General features: G+C 52.4%; 1 protein-coding gene across 6 annotated transcripts in view; it reads left to right on the top strand.

Moving 5' to 3' along the window:
• Positions 1-24040, top strand: part of LOC117645360 (neuronal acetylcholine receptor subunit alpha-7-like) — an 83324-nt gene that overhangs the window by 38738 nt on the left and 20546 nt on the right. For all 6 annotated transcript variants that reach the window (XM_034385498.1, XM_034385502.1, XM_034385500.1 and 3 more), the window contains exons 2-6: positions 13532-13671; positions 19581-19625; positions 19701-19810; positions 20485-20665; positions 20996-21071. In XM_034385498.1, the coding sequence (XP_034241389.1) occupies positions 13532-13671; positions 19581-19625; positions 19701-19810; positions 20485-20665; positions 20996-21071 (552 nt within the window). The remainder of the gene's footprint in view (positions 1-13531; positions 13672-19580; positions 19626-19700; positions 19811-20484; positions 20666-20995; positions 21072-24040) is intronic.

The following is a 24040-nucleotide window of genomic DNA, read 5'->3' as shown; positions in this document are numbered from 1 at the left end:
GCACGATTTCCCTTGAAAAAAAAAAACACGTTGGAACACTGAGATTCCAAACGCTATGAGTATAGCACATATGGTGGGATGCAGCTGAGATATCGCACCATACGTGCAATGCCTCAGCCATATTGCACCTTACGTGCGATGCGTCCCGAAAATGCCCCATGCTAATGCATGGGAATGGGGAGGTATTGCACTTCGTGTGCGATGCGTTTGCATCGCACCAATTGACGCTATACACATAGCGTTTCGATTCTCAGTGGTTAGCCTTTAAATGACGTCGAAGTCACGTGAAATAACTACAGTTTGACGGTGTAGAAAATTTTTCGAAGTTGTTGGTCCCTTGCAGTATTGGTGGTTCTTCGGATCGACGTGTGGCCCGCACTGGTGTGTGTGTGTGTGTGTGTGTGTGTGTGTGTGTTTGCTTCGAAATTGCGCGTCGGCCGCGGCGGTCGGGGTCACGCGCGCAACTACTTGAAAATGGGGCGCGTTTTAAAAAATGTAGCGCGGCGCGTACGCCAGGGTGTGGGGCCGCTTAAGTAGGGCAACTGGATCCCTGAAGGCCCCCGTAGAGGAGCTTAGCAGTGTGTGTGTGTGTGTAGGTGTGTGTAGGTGTGTGTAGGTGTGTGTGTGTGTGTGTGTGTGTGTGTGTGTGTGTGTGTGTGTCCCACATAAAAGCGAAGTGTTCCGAAACCTGGTCGAAATCGGTCCGAATCAGTCCGAACACCCTCGGACTGTTCCATAGACCGCCCGAGACCAGGTCGGACTGTCCGCCACGAGCCCGCGTCGGGACTGGGACTGCCCGATGGATGCCCGATCAGATGATGCTTCTATCGGACTGCCCCGTACGGAGCCCGTAGACCCTAGTCCCGAAAGCGACTTGTCCGGCAGACCGATCGGCAGCGACCCGAGTGTGGCGGACTGTCCCTGCCCGTGCAGGCGCGGAAAAGCCCGTTGGCCCGGGCCGGTCGGAGGCGCTCTCTGATTGGTTCGGCCAGGAGGGGAGCCTTAATCCTTCGGCAACTCGGAAAGTTTTGGCCACCTCGGCACGCAAAACGTCAGTCTCCAGCTGCCCTCCAAGGTGCACGCATCGCGTTTGCCTGCGTCAGAGTCCACTCGCTCGGCGCGCTGAAGCCATGTCGCTTCCGCGCGCTGCAGCCTTGCGCAGCCTTGCGCAGCCTTGCGCAGCCTTGTGCTGGGAACGAGCCAGTTGGACGGAAAGAAGTGTGTTTTAGTTTGAAATTTTTTTTGCTGATGACCGTTTAGGACGCTAGTGACTCTACGCTTGCTGTTCTGTGTGCATCTCCCAACACTAAAGGGACGGGCAGTGCGAGGGCGAGAGGTGTATCAATTCGCCTTTCCCCGTGCACTCTCGTCCCCAAAGTGCTTTCCATCGGAAATTATTTTTATCCTACATATCAACTATTTGATTACTGTCTTAAGTTCAAATCCGGTGCCAAGTTTGCCTGCCACAAAAGTGGCACGCCGTTTTGAATGCTAAACATTGGCAAGCCCTGACCTGAAATCTTCCAGTTTGCCCCCAAACTTAGCGCTTCGGCCGCCAGCAATGCCCAAATTTAGCGAACTCGGAAGTATTTCAGGTCCAGGCTTGCCAATTTTCAACATTCAAAACGGCTTGCCAAGTGCACCGGCTTTGCAGTGTTGCCTGCACTGCACTTGCAGAGGGAGGGGAGGGGATTCCGAAGGGAGGAGAGGGGTTTCGGGAGGGAGGGAAGGGTGGGGGGCGGCGGGGGGCAGCCCGCCCTGCTCGCCGGCCTTGCTTGGGGCTAGTCCGAAAAGAGTCCGAATCTAGTCGTCGGACAACCCCGAAACCTTGCCGGATTTCTAACATTCTGGATGTCAGCCGGACCAGTCCGGTGGAACCGTTTTCGGACATAGCCCCCGCTCGGGCTGTTTTGGGAGCCTTTCTTTTTCATATGGGGTGTGTGTATGTGCATCTCTTGCGCCCCTCCCCTTCCTCCTACAAAGTCTCTCTCTGTTCTAAAACCGAGGTTGCTGCAACGGCTATCCTGAGAGTAAGGGGGGACTTGGTGGAAGAGGGGGGGGGGGGGCGTAAACCAGCAGCCAAGCAGGCAGTGGTGGTGCTAAGCACACCAAACTCAAAACTTTTAATGTAAACCATAATTGGTAATTTATAACCTGCCCCCCAGTCCTGAACTCCACAAGCAGCGCCACTGCCATGATTTTCATGCCCCTCTTCTCCGCCTGCACTTTCCTCTTTACATACTCCACTGCTTCCTCCATCTTCTTCCTCTTCTTCTTCTTCTTCTTCTTCTTTTCTTCTTCTTCTTCTTCTTCTTCTTCTTCTTCTTCTTCTTCTTCTTCTCTTCTTCTTCTTCTTCTCCCAATTCTCAATTCTCCTCGTCACCGCCTCCTCACCAAAGAGATGGTGCCTCTTCTCTTCTCGAACATAATCAATTTTACTACGTATGAGACTTTCAGAGTGCAGCATGTTAAATTATCAGGGTCAAGCAAATAAATCAGTATCATTAGATTCCAAATTAAAACAGTGCTGTTTGTTGGAATCTTCACCATGATGCTTTAAAAAAATACTGAAGGAACCGTGAGTCTTTTTGCGTAGTTTACCTAAACAAATTTTATGATGGAGCCCCCTATTTTTCCATGGAAAAATTCCCCCAGTGACGAATTGTGAGGCGTTTGGCCGGTCGACCAGATTATGGGCCTCATTTTGTAATTGGCCTTATTGTAGTGTGGAAATGACAGCAACTCTATCAGGATCGCCGCCTCGCTACGCTGCTAGTCCCACTGGCTTTGTGGACTAATGACAAGATTAGCGCGGGCGCCGCCATCTTTCAGGCTCATGCAGTGTAGCTGCTCGTTTTTCCACGCTTTTCAGCCCCACTCCTTCCCCCTCTTTCTCTTTTTGGAGCGTTGAGTTGAGGAAGGTCCGGAAAAACTCAATTCTGACCAAATGTTAAGAGGTTCACTGTCAGCCTTTTACTGACAATTTCTCATTAGCAGACGTATTTCTGTACGCAACCATAATACTTGGTATTTTTTGTCAGTATTATAGCAATTGCTAATTACTGTGCTGATATTTCGGTTTTCTAAGTAAATTACAAAGCAATTTTTAAGCATTTAAGAACAAAGTAAGCATTATGGTTGCTTACAGAAATGCGTCTGTTTGTGAGAAATAGTCTGTAAACGGGTGACAGCTAGTGTTTTCAGTATTTGACGTTTAGTTTTTCCCGATTGATTCATAGCCACGTCTTTATAGGTTCAAAACCAAACAAAAACATTTTTTTTAAATTGGCTATTACGCTATTACAATTACGCTTTATACTAAGAATCGGTGACCGACTATTACGCGAGTGATTCCCCCCTCGCACATATGAATTCCTTCACATTCAACTCTCATAAAATGTGCACAGTGATGCATAATATTATACTCACCTTACGCACGTATCTGTGCATGCATAATTATGCACAAAAAAAGTCTATAAGAATCTAGTGTGTTCGTTTGTGTCGTCACTGTTCAGGTGGACTGTCGATCCTTCGCAATTAAATTCAAACTCCGGGCTACAAAACGCAGCGAAGAACACAAGTCATGGTTTTTTTAGCACACAAGATTAGCTACTGTTTGCGATTTCTGAGAGAGTTTGGTTTTTCGGAGCGCTCCCTCGCGCCTTGGATGACGCATGGCCGGGACGAGACCACTGCCCCTTGCCACGCTCGTCACGTTCGCGTCCGGTCGGCGATTGTAAAATCTGGCCCACCCACAGTGGGCCAGAAGACAGGTCGAGCGGACAAAATTCGAGACGCGTTTTGAGCTCTAGAGTCCCTAAATGGGACTCGAACCGAACGTGTGACCCCACCAACGGATTCCTCGTTCGGAGAGCTATCCATTGGAGGGGTCACACGTTCGGTTCGAGTCCCATTTAGCGACCCTGGAGCTCAAAACGCGTCTAGAGTTTTGGCCGCCTCCACCGGTCTTCTGGCCCACTGTGCGCGGGGCGTTTTGGCCGCAAGTGCGGCTCTGGGATTCGAACCCCCGCCAAGTTATGCAGTGTTGCCAAAGACGAAAATTCCAACGATGCACCACTGTCAAAAGGGTGGCCAGCCATTCCACCGGCAACTCCTCGAGAGCCAAGATATCGCCCCGCAGACAGCAGGCTGAGGTTGGCAAGCCTCGTGACACTGGTGCGTCCCACAGTGGGCCAGAAGACCGGTGGAGGCGGTCGAAATCCCGAACGCGTTTTGAGCTCCAGAGTCGCTAAATGGGACTCGAACGGAGCGTGTGACCCCACCAATGGATTGCTCTCCGAACGAGGACTCCATTGGTGGGGTCACACGTTCCGTTCGAGTCCTGTTTAGCGACTCTGGAGCTCAAAACGCGTCCAGGGTTTTGACCGCACGCCCCTGTCCGACGGCGGCTCGTCCAGGTCGGAGGCCTCCACCACCTTGCGGCGCCTTGCGGTGTGTCCACAGCCTCTCTTGCGCCCTACGTCGCCGGGATATTGCTTTCTGCTGCGAGATCAATGCCTCCGTTGTGCACAAGCTTTGGCGGAAGGGGAGGGGGGAGCGCCCCGGGCGTGTTGGTCGCGAGGCCTGCGAGGCCTTGCTGCACGCAGCCCGATGGGATTCGCCCCGTACTTTGAGCTGCTGCCTCTCGACGAAAAAAGAAAACAGAAAACGATTAGACAAGGACAACGCGCGACCGCGGTCTGCGGCTTGGAAGAGTCTCTCTGTCTGTTCCGCACCGCACGGTGCAGCCAATTTCATGCTAGACTGGCCTGCAGGTGATCCACGCGGACCAAAAACTTTTACACTCGAATCGAGAGGCTTGTATGGCAATGACAGGCCGTCGCGCTTTCTTCTTCTTCTTCTCCTTCTTCTTCTTCTTCTTCTTCTTCTTCTTCTTCTTCTTCTTCTTCTTCTTCTTCTTCGTCTGAGTCTGTTTTTCCATTTCCCGCGGCCGCGCCGGCGGTCACGGAGTTGAACTGCGCGCTGCCTTGGGTTGTTTACGATTTTCCAACCTGAGTTTTGTCCGTCTCCTCTCTCGAGGGGTTTCGGCTCGGCTTCCTCCCTTGGCTTGAGCCATCTCGGCCGGCCCAGCCAGCTAGCTGCAGCTAGCTCTCCCCCTTCCTTCCACGGCCCTCCGCACAGTGGGCCAGAAGACCGGTGGAGGCGGCCAAAACTCTAGACGCGTTTCGAGCTCCAGAGTTGCTAAACAGGATACGAACTGAAGTTGTGACCCCACTAATGGATTGCTCTCCGAACAAGGAATGCATTGGTGGGGTCACACGTTCGGTTCGAGTCCCAGCGACTCTGGAGCTCAAAACGCGTCAAGAGTTTTGTCCGCCTCCACCGGTCTTCTGGCCCACTGTGCTCCGGGCCCTCCATGCGTCGCGGAAGGCATTCAGACACCAACTTCTGCTGACTCCGACACTTTTTGGCGCTGTTCCTGGGTTCCGTCTGCGTCAGACTGCTGGCTATTATTTTTTTCAGACCAAAGCCCGTGCGGTGCGCGCCATGCCCCACCTCACCCCACCTCATCCCACCTCACCCCACCTCATCCCACCCCACCCCACCTCACCCCACCCCGCCCCACCCCGCAGGATGAATTATCGTTTTACTTTTACAGCGTGAAGTAATTTGTTTGGTACAAACTGTCAGTCTTCACACGTCCGCAGTTTAGTTCAATTTTCATAGAAAAGGCGAGTCGCCCGCATATTGTTTTCTTCACTTGTTTTTTTTTTTTTCACTCCCTGTTAAATGAAATCTGCGAAATTCGCGGTCAACTTGATGTAAAAATAAATGATTGGCTCCGCGACCTTCGGAAAATACCAGAACCTCCCATGCGAGGGGGAAAGCACTCGCGTAATAGTCGGGTCACTCTGTCCGTAATAGCACGCGTAATAGTGTGCGTAATAGTAGCGTAATAGCTGAAATTCTCAAAATTTGATCTATTTTAGGGTTTTTTTGGTCTGTTTTCAGCTAAATCGCTATATTTTGAGGCGTAATAGAGCGTTATAGGCGTAATAGTCGGGTCGCAGGTTTTAGGAGCGATTTCCCCCTCGCTCCCATGTTTCTATTTTGGTCGAGTTTCCAGTAGGTATAGTACAAGAAAAATCTTTTTAAAACACGACGGCTTTGGAACGCTCTTCCGGCATTTTCCGATTGATTGCCAACAGTGTAGACCTCACCTTTTTTGTTCAGTTTCTGTTGTTGCTGCCCGCCCCGGCAGTTAGTGGGGCATGAATGGTCGCTTCCGAACACATCTTTTCGTTTCTTTGCGACAAGTTTGCCGGACTTTGAGCTTCCGGTAACAGCGACTTCCGGTTGTCTTATCTGTTTTTGCCTCTCTGTCGGACTGCCGGACTGCATGCTGGAATGAGACTGTCTGTCTGTCTGTCCGTCTGTCTGTCTGTCCGTCTGTCTGTCTGTCTGTCCGTCTGTCTGTCTGTCTGTCTGTCTGTCCGTCTGTCTGTCTGTCTGTCTGTCTGTCCGTCTGTCTGTCTGTCTGTCCGTCTGTCTGTCTGTCTGTCTGTCCGTCTGTCTGTCTGTCTGTCTGTCTGTCCGTCTGTCTGTCTGTCTGTCCGTCTGTCTGTCTGTCTGTCCGTCTGTCTGTCTGTCTGTCTGTCTGTCTGTCCGTCTGTCTGTCTGTCTGTCCATCTGTCCGTCTGTCTGTCTGGCCGCCAGGCTGGCCCAGCCTTCAGCACTGAGGCGCACCACTGTTGTTCTCCAGCGGTGGTTCGTGTCTCCCCCTCCACTTCCTCCTACCCCCCCCCCCCTCTTGTGTCCTTTCCACGCTGCTTGTCATCCCTTATCTTCGGGCGGCACTAGCGCTGTGTACGGCAGACACATGTACTACGAGATGATATTGTGACTTTCGATATCTCGGCAGGACCAGCCAGTGCCTGGGGGAAACTGGTGGCCCCGACCGCCAGCGCCGCCAGCTCGCCGCCAGCCACTCTCAAACTATTTTTCCTGTTCCGCACTTCGACGAAAATGTTGTTCCCCGATGAGTTTTATTGTCTGTTTCCGCGGACCGCTCGCCTCGACGAACCACTTTTGATGTTTTTTGGCCCGCCCTTCTATTCAAAAAATAGGGGGAGGGCCTATGCATTTGCCTTTGTGTCTGTGTGTTGTTGTTGTTGTTGTTGTTGTTGTTGTTGTTGTTGTTGTTGGCGTCTGTGTACAGGGAAGGAGTTGAGCTAGAGTAACCAGATTTGGAGGGTACTTCAGGAGTACCGTCCAAACAAATAATCCGGTGGTGCAAATCCCGTCCGGGTCGCACAAGGGCTGCTGCAGGTGCATCATGGTTTACATGAGCGGGAGGGGGATTTCCGCCATTATTGGTGCTAGCAGGGCACATAGGGGTATTTTTGGAATCGGGGCGACGAGACAAGATGAATGGACCTGGTCCCGATCCCATCGGCCGCTTTTACAAGTTGGCCAGATCAGGATCTTCAAAAAAGGGGGTCGACCGACTAAAAAAATTTATTGCAGATTTCGATTGGTCTCAGCAAGACCTTTTCAACGAGGGGTCAGAAAGGGGGTCCAGGAGCCCGACTTCGTCTATCAGTCACATCAGGATCTTCAAAAAAAGGGGTCGACCGACTAAAAAAATTTATTGCAGATTTCGATTGGTCTCAGCAAGACCTATTCAACGAGGGGTCGGAAAGGGGGTCCAGGAGCCTGACGTCGTCTATTAGTCACATCAGGATCTTGAAAAAAGGGGGTCGACCGACTGAATTTTTACTTAAGTTTTCTATAGGTCTTGGCAAGACCTCTTCAACGAGGGGTCGGAAGGGGGGTCCAGGAGCCCGCCTTCATGAGTTATGGGAAAAAGTGCGACGGACTCGTTTTGCGCTCCTGCTGTGCCTCTATTGCAAGGAGTTGCAGTAGCATGGCAAATATGGGTATTTTCGGAATGAGGGCGAAGAGACAAATGAAATGGGCATATTCTAAGGACAGTTGGAGTAAAAAGTGTAAGGACTATTGCATATTGTGAATAGAAGGGCGGGCCTGAGTCACGATGGTACATCGATAACTTTGCTTTACCCGCTCACTGCGTGTGTGATGCGAGCGGGCCGAAGGCCCGGGCCTTCGACTGGCTAAGTTGGGTCTGATGCGAGGGCCGAAGGCCCGAGAAAAGGCCGCCGGCAGGCCAAGCTGGGCCGGCCCCCTGTCGAACCGAGTTGCCGGCGCAGCGAAGCGGAGCTGGCAACTCGGTTCGACGGAAGGGCGGGCCCTAGCTTGTTTCTGTTTTGCGACGACGCGTGGCGTTCGAGGTGGCGTTGCACAGTGGGCCAGAAGACCAGTTGAGGCGGACAAAACTCTAGACGCGTTTTCAGCTCCAGAATCGCTAAATGGGACTCGAACCGAACGTGTGACCCCACCAATGCATTCCTCGTTCGGAGAGGAATCCATTGATGGGGTCACACGTTCGGTTCGCGGCCCATTTAGCGACTCTGGAGCTCAAAACGCGTCAAGTCCGCATCCACCGGTCTTCTGGCACACTGTGCGTTGCTGCGGACGAGCTGCCGTAAATTGAACCGTCCATTTTCGACTCTTGGACCGGACTTTCCTTTTTGGAGCCGAAAGTATGAACGTGAATCGTGTGTGGGTGGGCCGGGCCCCGGACCGGGCCGGACCGGGCGAGACAACAGGATCGTAGGCAAACTTCTCTGGATAACGTCCAACTGTTCCGAGCGGCGTGGCGCGGCGTGGCACGGCACGACACGGCCAGACAGAAAAATGTTGCTATCTTCTCAAAGTACTGGCTAGTATATCAAACACACGGGGAGCCCTCCCAGCGAGCCAGCTAGCCCTCCGAGGCCGCGGGACCAACGCGGCGGTGCGGTCCACGGGGGATGAATGTCTAGCAGAGACAAGACCGCAGCACAGTGGGCCAGAAGACCGGTGGAGGCCGTCAAAATCCCGGAGCGACTCGAGTCGCTGCATGGGACTGGACGCGAACGTGTGACCCCACCAATGGATTGCTCTCCGAACGAGGAATTCACTGGTGGGGTCTACGTTCGGTTCGAGTCCCATTTAGCGACTCTGGAGCTCAAAACGCGTCTGGAATTTTGGCCGCCTCCACTGGTCTTCTGGCCCACTGCGCGCAGAGACGCATGTTACATTATTTGCCGAAATCACCGTCCTTTCAAAAAGTCCCGAAATCTGCTGTTGTAAGCCTCGCATCCATTCAAAATATCAACTGACAAAAGTTTGTTTCCAAAATCATCCTTGGCCATCTCGAAATTGACGGCGGGCTTGATTGCAGTTCCCTCTCGATGCGCGCGGGGCACTCCACCGGCCTTTGGTGGAACAGGACATCGGGGGGTCGGTCGGGTTACACGGAATGACCCTCGGAGAAATGTGGCCAAGGCGAGGACGTTTGGCCGAGGGGGGAGGGGGGGGAGGGGGCTTGGCGACTCGGCATGGGACCTGCCCAACCCGGAAGAAGCATTGGTCGGGCTGCTGACGGACAGAAATCATGCCAGAAGTGGGACGACGGACACACACACACACACACAAACGCAAGAAGTCACTCGCATACACGCACAAAACTGAACCATCTCTGGGATTTTGTTCCTCTGCAGTAGTGTTTGTGTGTGTGTGTGTGTGTGTGTGTGTGTGTGTGTGTGTGTGTGTGTGTGCTTCGGGTTGCCAACCTCTGCCCGCCGGGGGGGATGGGCGTCTAGATACCGGGCACTGCCGCCAGTGCCACTGGGCTTCCGGAATGCGTTTAGGCTGGCTCCAGTCTGGCTCCAGTCTGGCTCCAGTCTGGCTCCAGTCTGGCTCCAGGCTGGCTTCAGGCTTGCTCCAGTCTGGCTTCAGGCTGGCTGCAGGCTGGCTTCAGGCTGGCTTCAGGCTGGCTTCAGGCTGGCTTCAGGCTGGCTGCAGGCTGGCTTCAGGCTGGCTCCAGGCTGGCTTCAGGCTGGCTTCAGGCTGGCTTCAGGCTGGCTGCAGGCTGGCTCCAGGATGGCTCCAGTCTGGCTTCAGGCTGGCTTCAGGCTGGCTCCAGGCTGGCTCCAGGCTGGCTGCAGGCTGGCTTCAGGCTGGCTTCAGGCTGGCTCCAGGTTGGCTCCAGTCTGGCTTCAGGCTGGCTTCAGGCTGGCTTCAGGCTGGCTTCAGGCTGGCTGCAGGCTGGCTTCAGGCTGGCTTCAGGCTGGCTCCAGGCTGGCTCCAGTCTGGCTTTAGGCTGGCTTCAGGCTGGCTTCAGGCTGGCTTCAGGCTGGCTTCAGGCTGGCTGCAGGCTGGCTGCAGGCTGGCTCCAGGATGGCTCCAGTCTGGCTTCAGGCTGGCTTCAGGCTGGCTCCAGGCTGGCTGCAGGCTGGCTTCAGGCTGGCTTCAGGCTGGCTCCAGTCTGGCTCCAGTCTGGCTTCAGGCTGGCTTCAGGCTGGCTTCAGGCTGGCTTCAGGCTGGCTTCAGGCTGGCTGCAGGCTGGCTTCAGGCTGGCTTCAGGCTGGCTCCAGTCTGGCTCCAGTCTGGCTCCAGTCTGGCTCCAGTCTGGCTTCAGGCTGGCTTCAGGCTGGCTTCAGGCTGGCTTCAGGCTGGCTGCAGGCTGGCTTCAGGCTGGCTCCAGTCTGGCTCCAGTCTGGCTTCAGGCTGGCTTCAGGCTGGCTCCAGGCTGGCTCCAGGCTGGCTGCAGGCTGGCTTCAGGCTGGCTTCAGGCTGGCTCCAGTCTGGCTCCAGTCTGGCTTCAGGCTGGCTTCAGGCTGGCTTCAGGCTGGCTTCAGGCTGGCTTCAGGCTGGCTTCAGGCTGGCTGCAGGCTGGCTCCAGGCTGGCTCCAGGCTGGCTGCAGGCGGGCTTCAGGCTGGCTCCAGGCTGGCTGCAGGCTGGCTCCAGGCTGGCTCCAGGCTCGGCTCGGTTCCGCTCGGCGCGGCCGACGAGGAGGACGGCATGTCGAGGTCCTTTTCTAACACGCCGAAGCGGGCGGGATTTGTGCCGGATGCAGAACGGCGGGCGAATCTCTCTCCCACTTAATAATTAAAACGCCGTTTGGATCAAGGTACCCTGTCCGACGTGCCACGCTGAAAATTGAAAGCTGAGGGGATGCTGACCAAATTTTTGCGGGAAGTCTTACCGTCTTGTGGCGAGAAACAAAATTCCCACCAAATGTCAAAATTTAACATGACCTACGTTAGAAAAAACTCACCTTTCCATGGTAAGATTTCTGATTACCACCACTAAAATGGTGAAAATTTCGACTCACCGAAAATAGGTGAGAATTCTCACACTTAAGCATGGCAGGAATAGCAAAAACAAAAATCCAGTTTGACATTTTTTTCTAAAATAACTAAAATACATGAAATTTATTTGTGGTGGCGTCTTTCGCTTTCGACGCGTAGATTTGGTGGATTTTGGTTGTAAAGCATTCGGAGCGGCCACTCTATTTTGGCCGTGTCCTGCGTAATTTTCCCCTTGACGCCGAAGCCGTTTGCAAATGCAGTGCGGCGAACTAGTCGTTGCGGCCAAGTTGATACCGGGGCTATGCAAATTGGCTTCGGCTTGCTTTCACGACAATGTCTTGGTCCCGCCTTCGTCGCGCCTTCGTCCCGCCCGCCGTCTCTCTCTCTCTCTCTCTCTCTCTCTCTCTCTCTCTCTCCTCTCTCTCTCTCTCTCTCTCTCTCCGTCTCTCTCCGTCTCTCTCTCTCTCTCCCTCCCTCTCTCTCTCTCTCTCTCTCTCTCTCTCTCCCTCCCTCTCTCTCTCTCTCTCTGTCCGACTCGCTGCAAAGTTGATGGCCCAGAGCCTCCGGGGAGCGACGGGGGACCGCGGTTCGCCCTGACCACCAGACCGACTCCGAGCCGGGTCGCTCCGTCTCTCTCGCACCCGCGGGGCTTGCCGTCGGCCTGCCGCGACTGAGAGAGACGGAGCGACGTGTTCGGGATCAGTCTGCAGTCGGTCGGGACGGGACGGGGCGGCTGAGTTGGAACTCTGGCAATGAGTGCGCTCCCTTGCCTCCTGCACTGTTTTCGCAGCCTGAAATGAGTTGCCACCCCGCGGCACTGTGGGCCAGAAGACCGGCGCTGGTGGCCGAAACTCTAGGCGCGTTTTGAGCTCCAGAGTCGCTAAATGGGACTCGAACCGACCGTGTGACCCCACCAATGGATTCCGAGTTCGGAAAGCTTTCCATTGGTGGGGTCACACGCTCGGTTCGAGTCCTATTTGCCGACTCTGGAGCTCAAAACGCGTCTGAGATTTTGACCGCCTCCACCGGTCTTCTGGCCCACTGGGCGTCGCCATGGAAACGTAAGGCTGTCTGTGCTGGAAAAAGGGGCAAAGGCCCCGACATTCAGGCAAATGTTTCTGTCGGTCGCGAAGTACCGAACGGTGCCTGTCGGCGGGGAGTGGACTCGTATGACATCGATGGTGTGATTGGGAGTTCCATTAGTGGAGGGGGAGGGGCGGATCTGGACGGCCGAGACGGGCGAGGGGGGGGGGGGGGGGGGCAGGGTTATGATGGTCACACGGTTTGGCGGAGTACCAGTGGGCTCTGAGTGGTTTACAACGCCGACCCCTCCCCCTTCCCTGTCTGAAACTTAGCGTCGGGCGTATAGCACCGCCGCACCGCGGAGTGGCAAGGTTCCACGCCAACTTGCAACTTGGGCGCAGCCGGCGGGGAGGAGCGGCGAAGCTCGAAGGCGCGAAGCGTGGCTCGACTCGAAAGCATCGTTGCTCTTTCGCGGTATCGGTGTACACCCAAAAAAAGTGACCTCTTGGATCAAAACAAAAAATCTTTAACCTTTCTTGATTTTTTAAAAAAAAATTCTAAATCCAATTTTATTTTTTTGAATGAAGAGAATTTTAATTGTGCCAAGAAAGTAAAAATTTAGAAACCATTTTTCTGGGTGCATCGGTGTACACCCCCAAAAAAATGACTTCTTGGATCAAGAAAAATGTAACCTTTCTTGGTTGTTGCAAGAAAAAAATTTTAAATCCATTTTTTTTTTATAAAAAAAATGTTTCTTGTGTCAAGGTTTTTTTTTTTTACAAAAACCAAGAAAGTAAAAATCTAGAAACCCTGTTTCTGGGTGTACACTCGCTGAAAAAAGTGTGCCTGCAACAGATCAGCAGTTTCAGCCTCGCTGTGAAATTACTTGATCCATGTTCAGTGAACTGAAAGCAAAGTTTCTCCAGAATCATTTTTTGTTCCACTTAATCTAATTCTTATTGAGCTTTCCCTTCGTACTAAGAACCGCTCGAAGAACGTGGTTCCTGTGCTCCAACGACCGGAACGACAACCGTCCCAAAAACGAAAACTCGAAGTGCCGAGGGGGTATGCACTCGCGTAATAGTCGGTACACTCTATCTGTAATAGCACGCGTAATAATTCGCGTAATAGTCGCGTAATAGCCGAAATTGTCAAAATTTTATCAATTTTTGGTGTGTTTTAGGCCGTTTTGAGCTAAATTCCGATTAATTTGTGGCGTAATAGAGCGTAATAGCGTAATAGTCGGTACACAGGTTCAGAGAGCGCATACCCCCTCGCGAAGTGCGTTCTAAATTAATTCGTTTCCTTTTCTCTCTTTCCCTTCCAGAGTCGCTGCAGGGTCCGCACGAAAAACGGCTGCTGCACTCGCTGCTGGACCATTACAACGTCCTGGAGCGACCCGTGGCCAACGAGTCGGACCCGCTGCAGCTCAGCTTCGGACTCACGCTCATGCAGATCATCGACGTGGTGGGTACACTCTTTCTCTGCCACACTCTAAAAGTCGTACAGGAAAGATTCTCCATTTTACATTGAAAATTATCTATAATCTGGTGGGGCGGTGCACCTGTCTTTGTAACTTACCTTCGAAAATTCATCATAACTTACCTTATTAATATCTTGCCAAACTTCGTTCGTATCATGGAGAAAATCTTCACCCTATTATGTTCATGGAGCCTTTTACCGTAAGACATTTTGAGTGCACTCGCCTGCGCAGTTCCCTGTGAAAAACAGGTGCAAATTTAACGCCAATCACCCGAAAGTCAACTAACTCTTGGACATAGATTTGCATGAAGTTTCGCGTCCGCGACCTGCCAAATGACGTGGTTTCTCTCCGCACTACAATTGCGATCAAAAAATAATCTTTGACCACAGGTTACCTTTTTGTGCAGAATTTTTTTTTTTTAATTCCGAATTTTTCTGGATCAACATGTATTTTATTCTGCTTGCGTTTGGCTTACTCCAAACCCACAGCCCCTTCCACACCCGTGCTGTTCGTTTTTCGAGGCCGAGGAAACTTCGTCCGCGGCGGATAAACTTGCAAATTTGTGGCGCCGACTTTCGATTCCGCTCGAAATTGTGTTGGAGTTGTACACGGAAAGTCGCCACGCCGTTTCTGCCCGGCGGGGCTGCACAATTACATCGCCGAACCTACCGACCCTCGTGCTGCCGCACAGTGGGCCAGAAGACCGGTGGAGGCGGACAAAATTCTAGACGCGTTTTGCGCTCCAGAGTCGCTAAATGGGACTCGGATCGAACGTGTGACCCCACCAATGGATTGCTCTCCGAACGAGGAATCCATTGGTGGAGTCACACGATCGGTTCGAGTCCCATTTAGCGACTCTGGAGCTCAAAACGCGTCTGGAGTTTTGGCCGCCTCCACCGGTCTTCTGGCCCACTGTGCCTTCGGGTGTAAGGGAAGCTCATTCGGCCCTCTGCAAACAATACCCGCTCCCCCTCCGGAGAGGGCCTCTTCCGGATTTCAAATTCGACTCGATTTTCGCCCGGCTGCATCTAGTTAGACCCGAGGTGGGGGGTGAGATCTGTAATTGGTGGACGTGAGAGAGAGAGAGAGAGAGAGAGAGAGAGAGAGAGAGAGAGAGAGAGAGACGAGAGACGAGAGACGCGATCAGGCGTGCAGACGGACGGACACCGAAATTCACTTGTCGATGTGCCTCTATGGGATCGCAAAGGACACCGTCGGTAAAGTGTCTCGAATATAAGCGAAAACAGAAGTTTTAGTAGCTTTGTTTTATTCTCTTATCTCACCTTGAAGTGTGAAGAGCGCACACAAGGGATCTCGGATTCCTGTCTTTGAAACACGGGTTCGTTCAGTCTGGCGGACTTGGATTTTGCGAAATGCAGAGAGTTGTAGAAGCAATTGTCAGCAAACGTTTCGAAACAACCTCTTCTCGCGGTGTATCCATTTCTCCTGCTGCTCGCCTCCCTCGCCGCGCTCGGGCTGTCCGTCCAACTTCAGGTTTACATTTCATTATGAGGTCTTCGTTACGGGAAGGGGGCCGACGGAACAGGCAGCTCATGTGGGCCAGCCTGACGGTCTGTCGACAGACAGACAGACAGTCAGACAGACAGACAGACAGACAGTCAGACAGACGGACGGACGGATAGTCAGACTGACAGACTCACAGACAGGCGGACAGACTGACTGAGACTCACAGTGGGCCAGAAGACCAGTGGAGGTGGCCAAAATTCTAGACGCGTTTCCTAGCCTCAGAGTCGCCAAATGGGACTCGAACCAAACGTGTGACCCCACCGATGGATTGCCCTCCGAACGAGGAATCCATTGGTGGCGTCACACGCTCAGTTGGAGTCCTGTTATGCGACTCTGGAGCTCAAAACGCGTCTAGTTTTGGCCGCCTGCAACGGTCTAATGGCCCACTGAGAGACTATAAGACAGACAGACAGACAGACAAACAGACAGGCAGACAGACAGACAGACAGACAGACACACAGACAGACAGACAGACAGACTATCAGACAGGCAGATGTACGGAGCGCCGTGGGCGAGTGCGACCACTTTTCCGAAGTGTGAAAATGGGGCAGCGCTCCACTGCAGCCACACCTACGGCTTTATCCTGGAAAAAGGTGACGCGGGAAGAGAGTGTGGGGGAACTAGAGTGCGACGCTTGATTTGGCGCGCCAAAAATTGATTCCCGTCCCCTTCCCCTCTCTCTCTCTCTCTCTCTCTCTCTCTCTCTCTCTCTCTCTCTCTCTCTCTCTCTCTCTCTCTCTCTCTCTCTCTCTCTTCCATCCAGGGCAAGACAATCGGACAGAGCGTGGAGGAATCAGAACGCCACACGCCGTGTCTCTCTGCACTCTACTACCGCAGCCCCGCAGCCCCATACGTGCTGCGAATGCCCGGTGGCGATACCCCGTGCCACCGTGGCCACGGCACCGCGCTCCTCTGGGGACCTCCCTTGACCGCACCGCGCCGCACAGCACCACAGTGGGCCAGAAGACCGGTGGAGGCGGCCAAAACTCTAGACGCGTTTTGAGCTCCAGAGTCGCTGAATGGGGCTCGAACCGAACGTGTGACCCCACCAATGGATTCCTCGTTCGGAGAGCAATCCATTGGTGGGGTCACACGGTCGGTTTGTGTCCCATTTAGCGACGCTGGAGCTCAAAACGCGTCCAGAGTTTTGGCCGCCTCCACCGGCTTCTGGCCCACTGTGCGCCGCACCGCAGCAGCGCAGCGTGTCAATACCCCCCGCTGGATTCGCTCCGTGACTGGAAAGCAGCGCGCTCTTCGCCTCCAGTTTTTTCTCTGCGTTTGTTTTCCCTCCCTCCTTTTTTTCGCCCCCTTTTCGCTGCAAAATTGCACTTGGACCGGAAAAGGGCGGCCGCAGAGCGACGCCGGAAGGGCAGAGCGGAGGAAGGGGCCGCAGAGAAATGACATGTTGATGTTGGGCATGACAGGGGAGGGGGTAAGACAGGGGTAAAGATATCAAACTTCATGTCACCCTCCCAGGTATCCGCAGCACACACCACGCTCTCTGTTTCCCCCTCTCTCTCTCTCCCCTTTCCCTTCCCCTTCCACCACCTTTCCCAGTTGGCCTGACCCTCCTCCCTCCCACACCCCGCATTGCAGTCCCACTGTCTCTGCAGGCACCTCTCTCTCTCTCTCTCTCTCTCTCTCTCTCTCTCTCTCTCTCTCTCTCTCTCTCTCTCTCTCTCTCTCTCTCTCTCTCTCTCTCTCTCTCTCACCCACGCCCCTAACAAAGACAGTCCCCCCGAGCCACAGGCAGACCACCCCCGCAAAAAGCGCCCCCTCCCCCTCCTTCTGCAACCATTTTCCACTCCCCCAGTGTCCTGATAGTGAAATAAACCTCGCCATTACTTTGGAGGGGAAAAGCATGGTCTGCGATCCGCTGCGGGGTTGCCGCCCGACTGTAGCGATGACAGTGTGGGAGCGCTCTCTCTCTCTCTCTCTCTCTCTCTCTCTCTCTCTCTCTCTCTCTCTCTCTCTCTCTCTCTCTTCCTCTTCGCGAACGGTAAGCTCCCGGTGGTTTTGTTGTCGACTCTGGCTCAAAACATCACTGCACCGTCGAACCTCGTCCAGTACACTGTATTACAAAGGTCGTTTTCGCCGCTCTGTCTCTCTCCCACCTACGGTGTACGCCCCACGCGTGTGAACGAGACGGGGCGACGAAAACGACTCTCGGAATCAGTGTGCCGTATGTGCCTCACAAATGCGAGGCAGCGCGCGGTCGAAGCGATGCGAAGATGTGGGGGAAGGGTCGGCATTCTGGCTCTGACGGAAAGTTGGTCCCCACGTTGAGGGCGGCTGGGGCCGCTAGGGCCGCTAGGGCCGCGAGGATTCCCAGACAAATGGCCCAGTGTTTCCAGTGGCCCCGCCGCCCGCCCCACAGCCGCAGCCCGCCGCAGGCCCGGCCGGGCCCCGTGAGCCCGGCTACACTGTCAGCGACCCCACTCACAGTGGGCTGGAGACCGGTGGGGGGCTGTCCAAAACCCCCGACGCGTTTTGAGCTCCAGAGTCGCTAAACGGGACTCGAACGGAACGTGTGACCCCACCAATGGATTCCTCCTTCGGAGCGCAATCCATTCGTGGGGTCACACGTTCGCTTCGAGTCCTGATTAGCGACTCTGGAGCTCAAAACGCGTCTCGAGTTTTGTCCGCCTCCGCCGGTCTTCAGGCCCACTGTGCGACATGGAACAGCGTGACGATCCTCAAAACTGAGCCGCCCCGGCCCGGTTATTAACAGACGATTACAAACGAGCGGCTTGCCTCGCAGTGCCGTGGCAGCGCCGCGGCAGGGGCTTGTGTTTTAAGGCATATTGATGTTCGCGTCGTTCGGCTGGAGCAGAGCAAAACCGCACCGACCTAACTGTCGCGAAGAGAGAGAGAGAGAGAGAGAGAGAGAGAGAGAGAGAGAGAGAGAGAGAGGGGAGAGAGGAGGAGGGGGGGGGGGGGGGGGGGCAAGTGTCCTCCTTTTCGACCCCCCAGCGCCAAAGTTTTGGATACCGGGTTAAGTCCACCGCGCCCATTCTGAGCTCCTTTTCCGGGCAGCTTCTTACGACCAGCGCACTGCCGCCCCCGGTGGCCGGTTTAGTGTAACAGCAACTCGCTAAGACGCTGGCCATGTGGCCGGCAGGGCAGCCCCACATGGTTAATAAGTTTTCATTGCCCGCGCTGCACAGTGGGCCAGAACACGGGCGCAGGCGGCCGAAACTCTAGACGCGTTTTGAGCTCCAGAGTCGCTAAACGGGCCTCCGACCGAACGTGTGACCCCGAATGGATTGCTCTCCGAACGAGGAATCCATTGGTGGCGTCACACGTTCGGTTCGAGTCCCATTTAGCGACTCTGGAGCTCAAAACGAGTCTGGGATTTTGGACCACCTGCACCGGTCCCTCTCTTTTGTCTCAGCACTAGTTTGCTGCATCGCCTCTTCCCTTTAATTTTTATTCGACAACCAGCCGGTGGTTGTACCAGTAGCAAAGGGCAATTTCGCAGTTGGACAATTCACCGGCTCCGTGTTTATTTCACTCATATTGGACTTTGAACATCGGTCACCCCCTCCTCTTTGTGTGCCCTTGCGTCCAAGGATTTGATCCTATTGATGCCGATACCGTTTCTTTTGTGGGACGTGTTGAATGTGGAACCGCCCCCTGAAACAGACGTCCCCGATTTTCCTCGTGCAGTTGTGCCCGTCCCCTGAGAGAGAGAGAGAGAGAGAGAGAGAGAGAGAGAGAGAGAGAGAGAGAGAGAGAGAGGAGACAGCGAGTTTATGACAGGGTAATGTGTGCTCCGGCCAACCGCTGCAGCGCTGCGGGGCCCGGCGTGCCCCGCCTTGCCCCGCCTTGGCCTGATTGGCTGCACCCCGGCCGTGCTGGCCACGCCGGCCGCGCTCTGATTGGCTGTTGCGCCCCTCCGGAGTAAAATCGGCCGTGGAAGTGGGGATTGATGTTGCGAGGGCTTTGCCGCCCGTGAAATATGGCCTCTGGAAGAAAGAGGAATGCCCGCGATGTGATACACAGACCCGCCAGACACAGTGGGCCAGAAGACCGGTGGAGGCGTTGAAAATCCCGAACGCGTTTTGAGCTCCAGAGTCGCTAAACATGACTCGAACCGAACGTGTGACCCCACCAATGAATTCCTCGTCCGGAGAGCAATCCATTTGTGGGGTCACATGCTTGGTTCGTGTCCTGTTTAGCGACTCTGGAGCTCAAAACGCGTCAAGAAGTTGTGATGCGGTAAGAAAGCCCCTGCCAATGACGGCGTAGGCAACACGCTCCGGCCGTCTTTGCAGCGTGTTGCCTATACTTCCGTCTGCAGGGGCCCTGGTCAGATCCTCGCTTTGCTTGACTGCGACTAACACGCCTCTGTCTCGTGTTACAGGATGAAAAGAACCAGCTGCTCATCACCAACATCTGGCTCAAACTGGTAACTATGCGACCCGCACTGATAGAACGTTGTTCCCATGGTGCATTCGTTGACGCGTTTTTTGGTTTGACGCAGGAATGGAATGACGTCAACTTGAGATGGAACACATCAGAGTTCGGCGGGGTCAAAGATCTAAGGATACCGCCGCATCGGATATGGAAGCCCGACGTCCTCATGTACAACAGGTAACATCGGGCAATGCCGCGAGTAATAGGATCAAAATGACGGTAAATGCACCTGCCGTAGCGCTATGACTCCCCTGCTGCTGTTTTCTTATTTAAAAAAAATATTTGTTCTATTTTTGCGAGCATACAATCGGACTTGTAGGGATGCTGTGATTACACTGAGAATGAAAGAGACTTGGTCAATACCTTATTTTAGGGGAGGTGTACTTTATCACCCAAGTTCGACGGAGAATAATTTTGTACACCAAATTTGCTTTCTAGCTTTGCGTTCCTCGAGAGGAAAGGTTTCCTCATCCACAATTTTATGGTCGATTAAAACATTTTCATTCTCAGTGCAACCGTCCTCTTCTATGCTTTTTCCATGAAATCAGTCCCATAGTGTATGTTCGCACGGACGTGTCTCCGGTCGCAGCACAGTAGGCCGGACGATGGGCTGAGGTGGCCAAAACTCACGACGCGTTTTGAGCTGCAGAGTCGCTGAATAGCACTCAAACCGAGCGTGTGACCCCACCAATGGATTGCTCTCCGAACGAGGAATCCATTGGTGGGGTCACACGTTCGGTTCGAGTCCCATTTAGCGACTCTGGAGATCGAAACCCGTCCGGGGTTTTGACCGCCTCCCCTGGTCTTCTGGCCCACTGTGCGCAGACTGCTCATGCCTTGTCTGTTCGCAGTGCGGACGAGGGCTTCGACGGCACGTACCCCACCAACGTGGTGGTCAGAAACAACGGCAGCTGTCTGTACGTCCCGCCCGGCATCTTCAAGAGCACGTGCAAGATCGACATCACCTGGTTTCCGTTCGACGACCAAAAGTGTGAGATGAAATTTGGCAGCTGGACGTATGATGGTTTTCAGGTGAGCTCTGATTTAACCTCAATTGGCAAAAACGGTTCCCAGCTGGTAGTGAAGACACGGGTCGCAAGGAGAACAAGCAGGTCAAGGTGAGGTCATAATGATGTCTAATGATGACATTCTGACGTCAACACGACATCCTCCAACATCAGTTTGAGTTCATTTTGACATCGTTTTGACTTGCTGTTCTCTCTGGGGTGATTTCCAGGGAATTCCGGGGAAAACCAGAAACCGTTTTGCTGTGCATTTTACGAATTTTGATGGTGATACGCACTTGAGAAGGTGATGGTCTGTAGCGTCTTTGGCTTTAACGTCTCGTTGTTTCCTTTCCAGTTGGATCTGCAGCTCCAGGATGACGCGGGTGGGGATGTCAGCAGTTTCATCACGAACGGAGAATGGGACTTACTGGGTAAGGTTTTGCAGGCAACCAGGTTCGGATAATTTCATGAATGAAATGAAAAATTCATTGAAAAAGAAAGATTAAGGACTGAGCATTACCTTTTGATTTGAAGCATACAAATTTTGTTTTCTATGTTTTACATCTTTTGAATTTAATGTTTGTGGATTTAAAACTTTAATGTAAGATTCGTTCACAAGAACGCAGCTTCTTTCACACGTTCTTTTATTTTCAATTTGCGACTTTTGTGGTAATATTTTGAAATCAATGTGTTACAAGGTAAGGCATTTGAAAGGGATTTGAAAGAAAATTATATCATTTCCTGTAGTGATTGCAATCACGATTTGGACAAATTCGTCCACCATTCAATTATTCTCATCTTAAAACTTGAAAATAAAAGTGCGTGTTGTTACGATTTTCGATTTTAAAAATGTTCAACCGCTCATTTTCGGTTGTTGAAATGCCACGTTATCAGTATTGCATCCTTGCAGTCGCAAAATAATTATTCGAGTGTGAACGTACTTGAGATCATGATGGGTCGCAATTTCTTCAAACGTTAAATGCGCGTTGAATGTTTCCAAAATCGTCTTAAGTGTGTAACGTTGACCAGTTTTAAGTTCCCGGAAGGCAGCAACGCTTTGTTTTACCATTTGAAAAAGTCTTTTTATTTTCTCATTGGTATAACATTCTTATTTAATCCTTCGTCAAAACCTTTTGTTACGAATGTGAACAATAAGCTGTTAAAATCTCTTGTTTTTCTGCTTCTTTTTTAAGTGAAATGAACATCCGGGATCTTACATCTGGTCATGAACTTTGTACAAAACTGGCCAAAACTAGTCTCTCTTGTGACAAAGAAAACCAAAATTATCAAAAAACAACTGCCATGGAGCCCCCGCAAGTTTCCCCAGAATCGTCTGAGCCTCCTCGGCACGGTGAAAACGAACCGCACGCAAATCAGGGTGACTTATCATAAATAAAACATTCGGAAATCCAGTAAAACGTCGAATAACGCCGCGAGTCAGGGAGGTAACGCCTAACCTTTCCTCTACACCCAACGAAGACGTGAGTCCTGCTGACTTACGCACCTGGAACGCAAAACCCACCGCGACACACCGTCGGCGCCACTCTTTCTGTTAGACTGACGCACGCCTGCTTCCGTAAACGCATGTCAAGCCCGATTCCCACACAACGCTGCTACAATGGATACATTCTTCTTGCTTCGCAGAGGTCCCAACCTCTGCTGCTTCAGCATGCTCAATCGTGTGCAGGTCGAACCTGCAGGGCGGTAGCCTTGGAGTATTTGGCACGCTGAACACGGATGATGCGAGGACACTCGCAGTCACGTCACAAAAGCAATAAAAATACGACGGCGTTCAGCCGTACGCTTTGTCTTTAGCCGCTACGCCTCTCTCTCTCGCTCTCTCTCCAGGTCTGTTGCTTTGGACAAACTGCAACAACAGAATAACCAAAATTGGTTTCCAATCGTGAAACCTGGTTGCACAATACTGCGCTTGTAGGCATGCACTGAAGTCCTTGCAAAGCATCCTTCCTGTCCGTCTCAAAACGGAGGCCTGTCCTTTAAACATGGCTCGGGAAAATCCATGATTTAAACCGAAGACAGCTACAATTCGTGTAAAATGACCTTTTTCAAAGTAACCTAAACTAATATTCCCTATAACACGCAATTCACGTTAAATCGCGCTACATTTGACGCGAGTAAAATGTCTAAACACAGTGAGGCATTGTAAAGCCGCAAGGCAGATCACCCCTCTGGGGCTAAATAACATGGCAGTTTTAATTACACTAATATTTTGAATGTAGTTCACTTCTAATTTTGTGTGGTTTAAGTGCCCTTGAGTTTGAGAGATCACACGTTCCGTGCTCCATCTTTTTTTTCCGTTTTGGATCAAAGAACGTGCCTCTGCCAAATCCATGGGCCAAAATGAATAATCACTGGGCAGCCAGCGGAGAGACATTAATCAGAACGTAGGATACGCATTTTTAAACATTTTTATAGCCTCCTCTCTAGTAGTAAGAAATAGCAATTGCATACTAATTTTTGTCTAGAGAAATCGACAATAACTAGAAGTCTGAGTCGTATCCTACGTGTCAGTGTCCTCTGCCAATCTGCACTCGTCCACTGCAGTGATTTGTCGGGAAAGCTACTATTTTGAGATTTTTTTCTGAAAAACAAAAGAACTCTTCTGTTACAAAGATGATGTGTTCCTTTTAACTATTCCTGACAATTTATTGCTTTGGCTTTCCGATCCAAACCTCAATTCCTAATGTGCCTAAAACTACTGTAAATTTTGTGTGCGTATTACTATTTATTTTTTAAGCACTGTTTCATTGATTTACTAGTATTTGTCAATCGTTTACATGGCGCTTCACTGAACAAATTCCAGTGTCACGTGGGTATTGTCTGTAAGCTCAAATGCCGACCGCGTCTGATTTTTATGAAGTACTGATACAGGCAAGTCAAGTACATCACGCATTCTAATGCCATATTTTGTAACGAGAAATTTACAAATGCAGGTCTTGGGCACATTAGAATGCACTCTCCTTTAGAAAAATCGACTCCTCCTGGCAGAATAATTCTAACATCTAGTGCGGCTCCATGACAACCCTATCTTCGAAGAGCGCTCAGTGGGCCAGAAGACCGGGGAGGTGGTCAAAATCCCGCACGTCTTTTCAGCTCCAGAGTCGCTAGATGGGACTCGAACCGAACGTGTGACCCCACCAATGGATTGCTCTCTGAACGAGGAATTCGTTGATGGGGTCTCACGTTCGGTTCGAGTCCCATTTAGCGACTCTGGAGCTCAAAATACACCTGGGATTTTGACCACCTCCACTGGTCTTCTGGCCTACTGTGGAGCGGAATCGGAGCTGTTATTCTGCTAGGAGGTGCCGAAGTGCATCTCTTCCATTCTTACTATCTCTATTCTTCTGCTTGTTGCTCGACTCTCTTCTATCCTGTTTCT

This window comes from Thrips palmi, unplaced genomic scaffold, assembly GCF_012932325.1.
Source record: "Thrips palmi isolate BJ-2018 unplaced genomic scaffold, TpBJ-2018v1 HiC_scaffold_18, whole genome shotgun sequence".
NCBI classification, from domain to species: Eukaryota; Metazoa; Arthropoda; class Insecta; order Thysanoptera; family Thripidae; genus Thrips; species Thrips palmi.
Note: the sequence above shows the minus strand (reverse complement) of the source record. Positions and strands in the feature narration are given on the sequence as shown.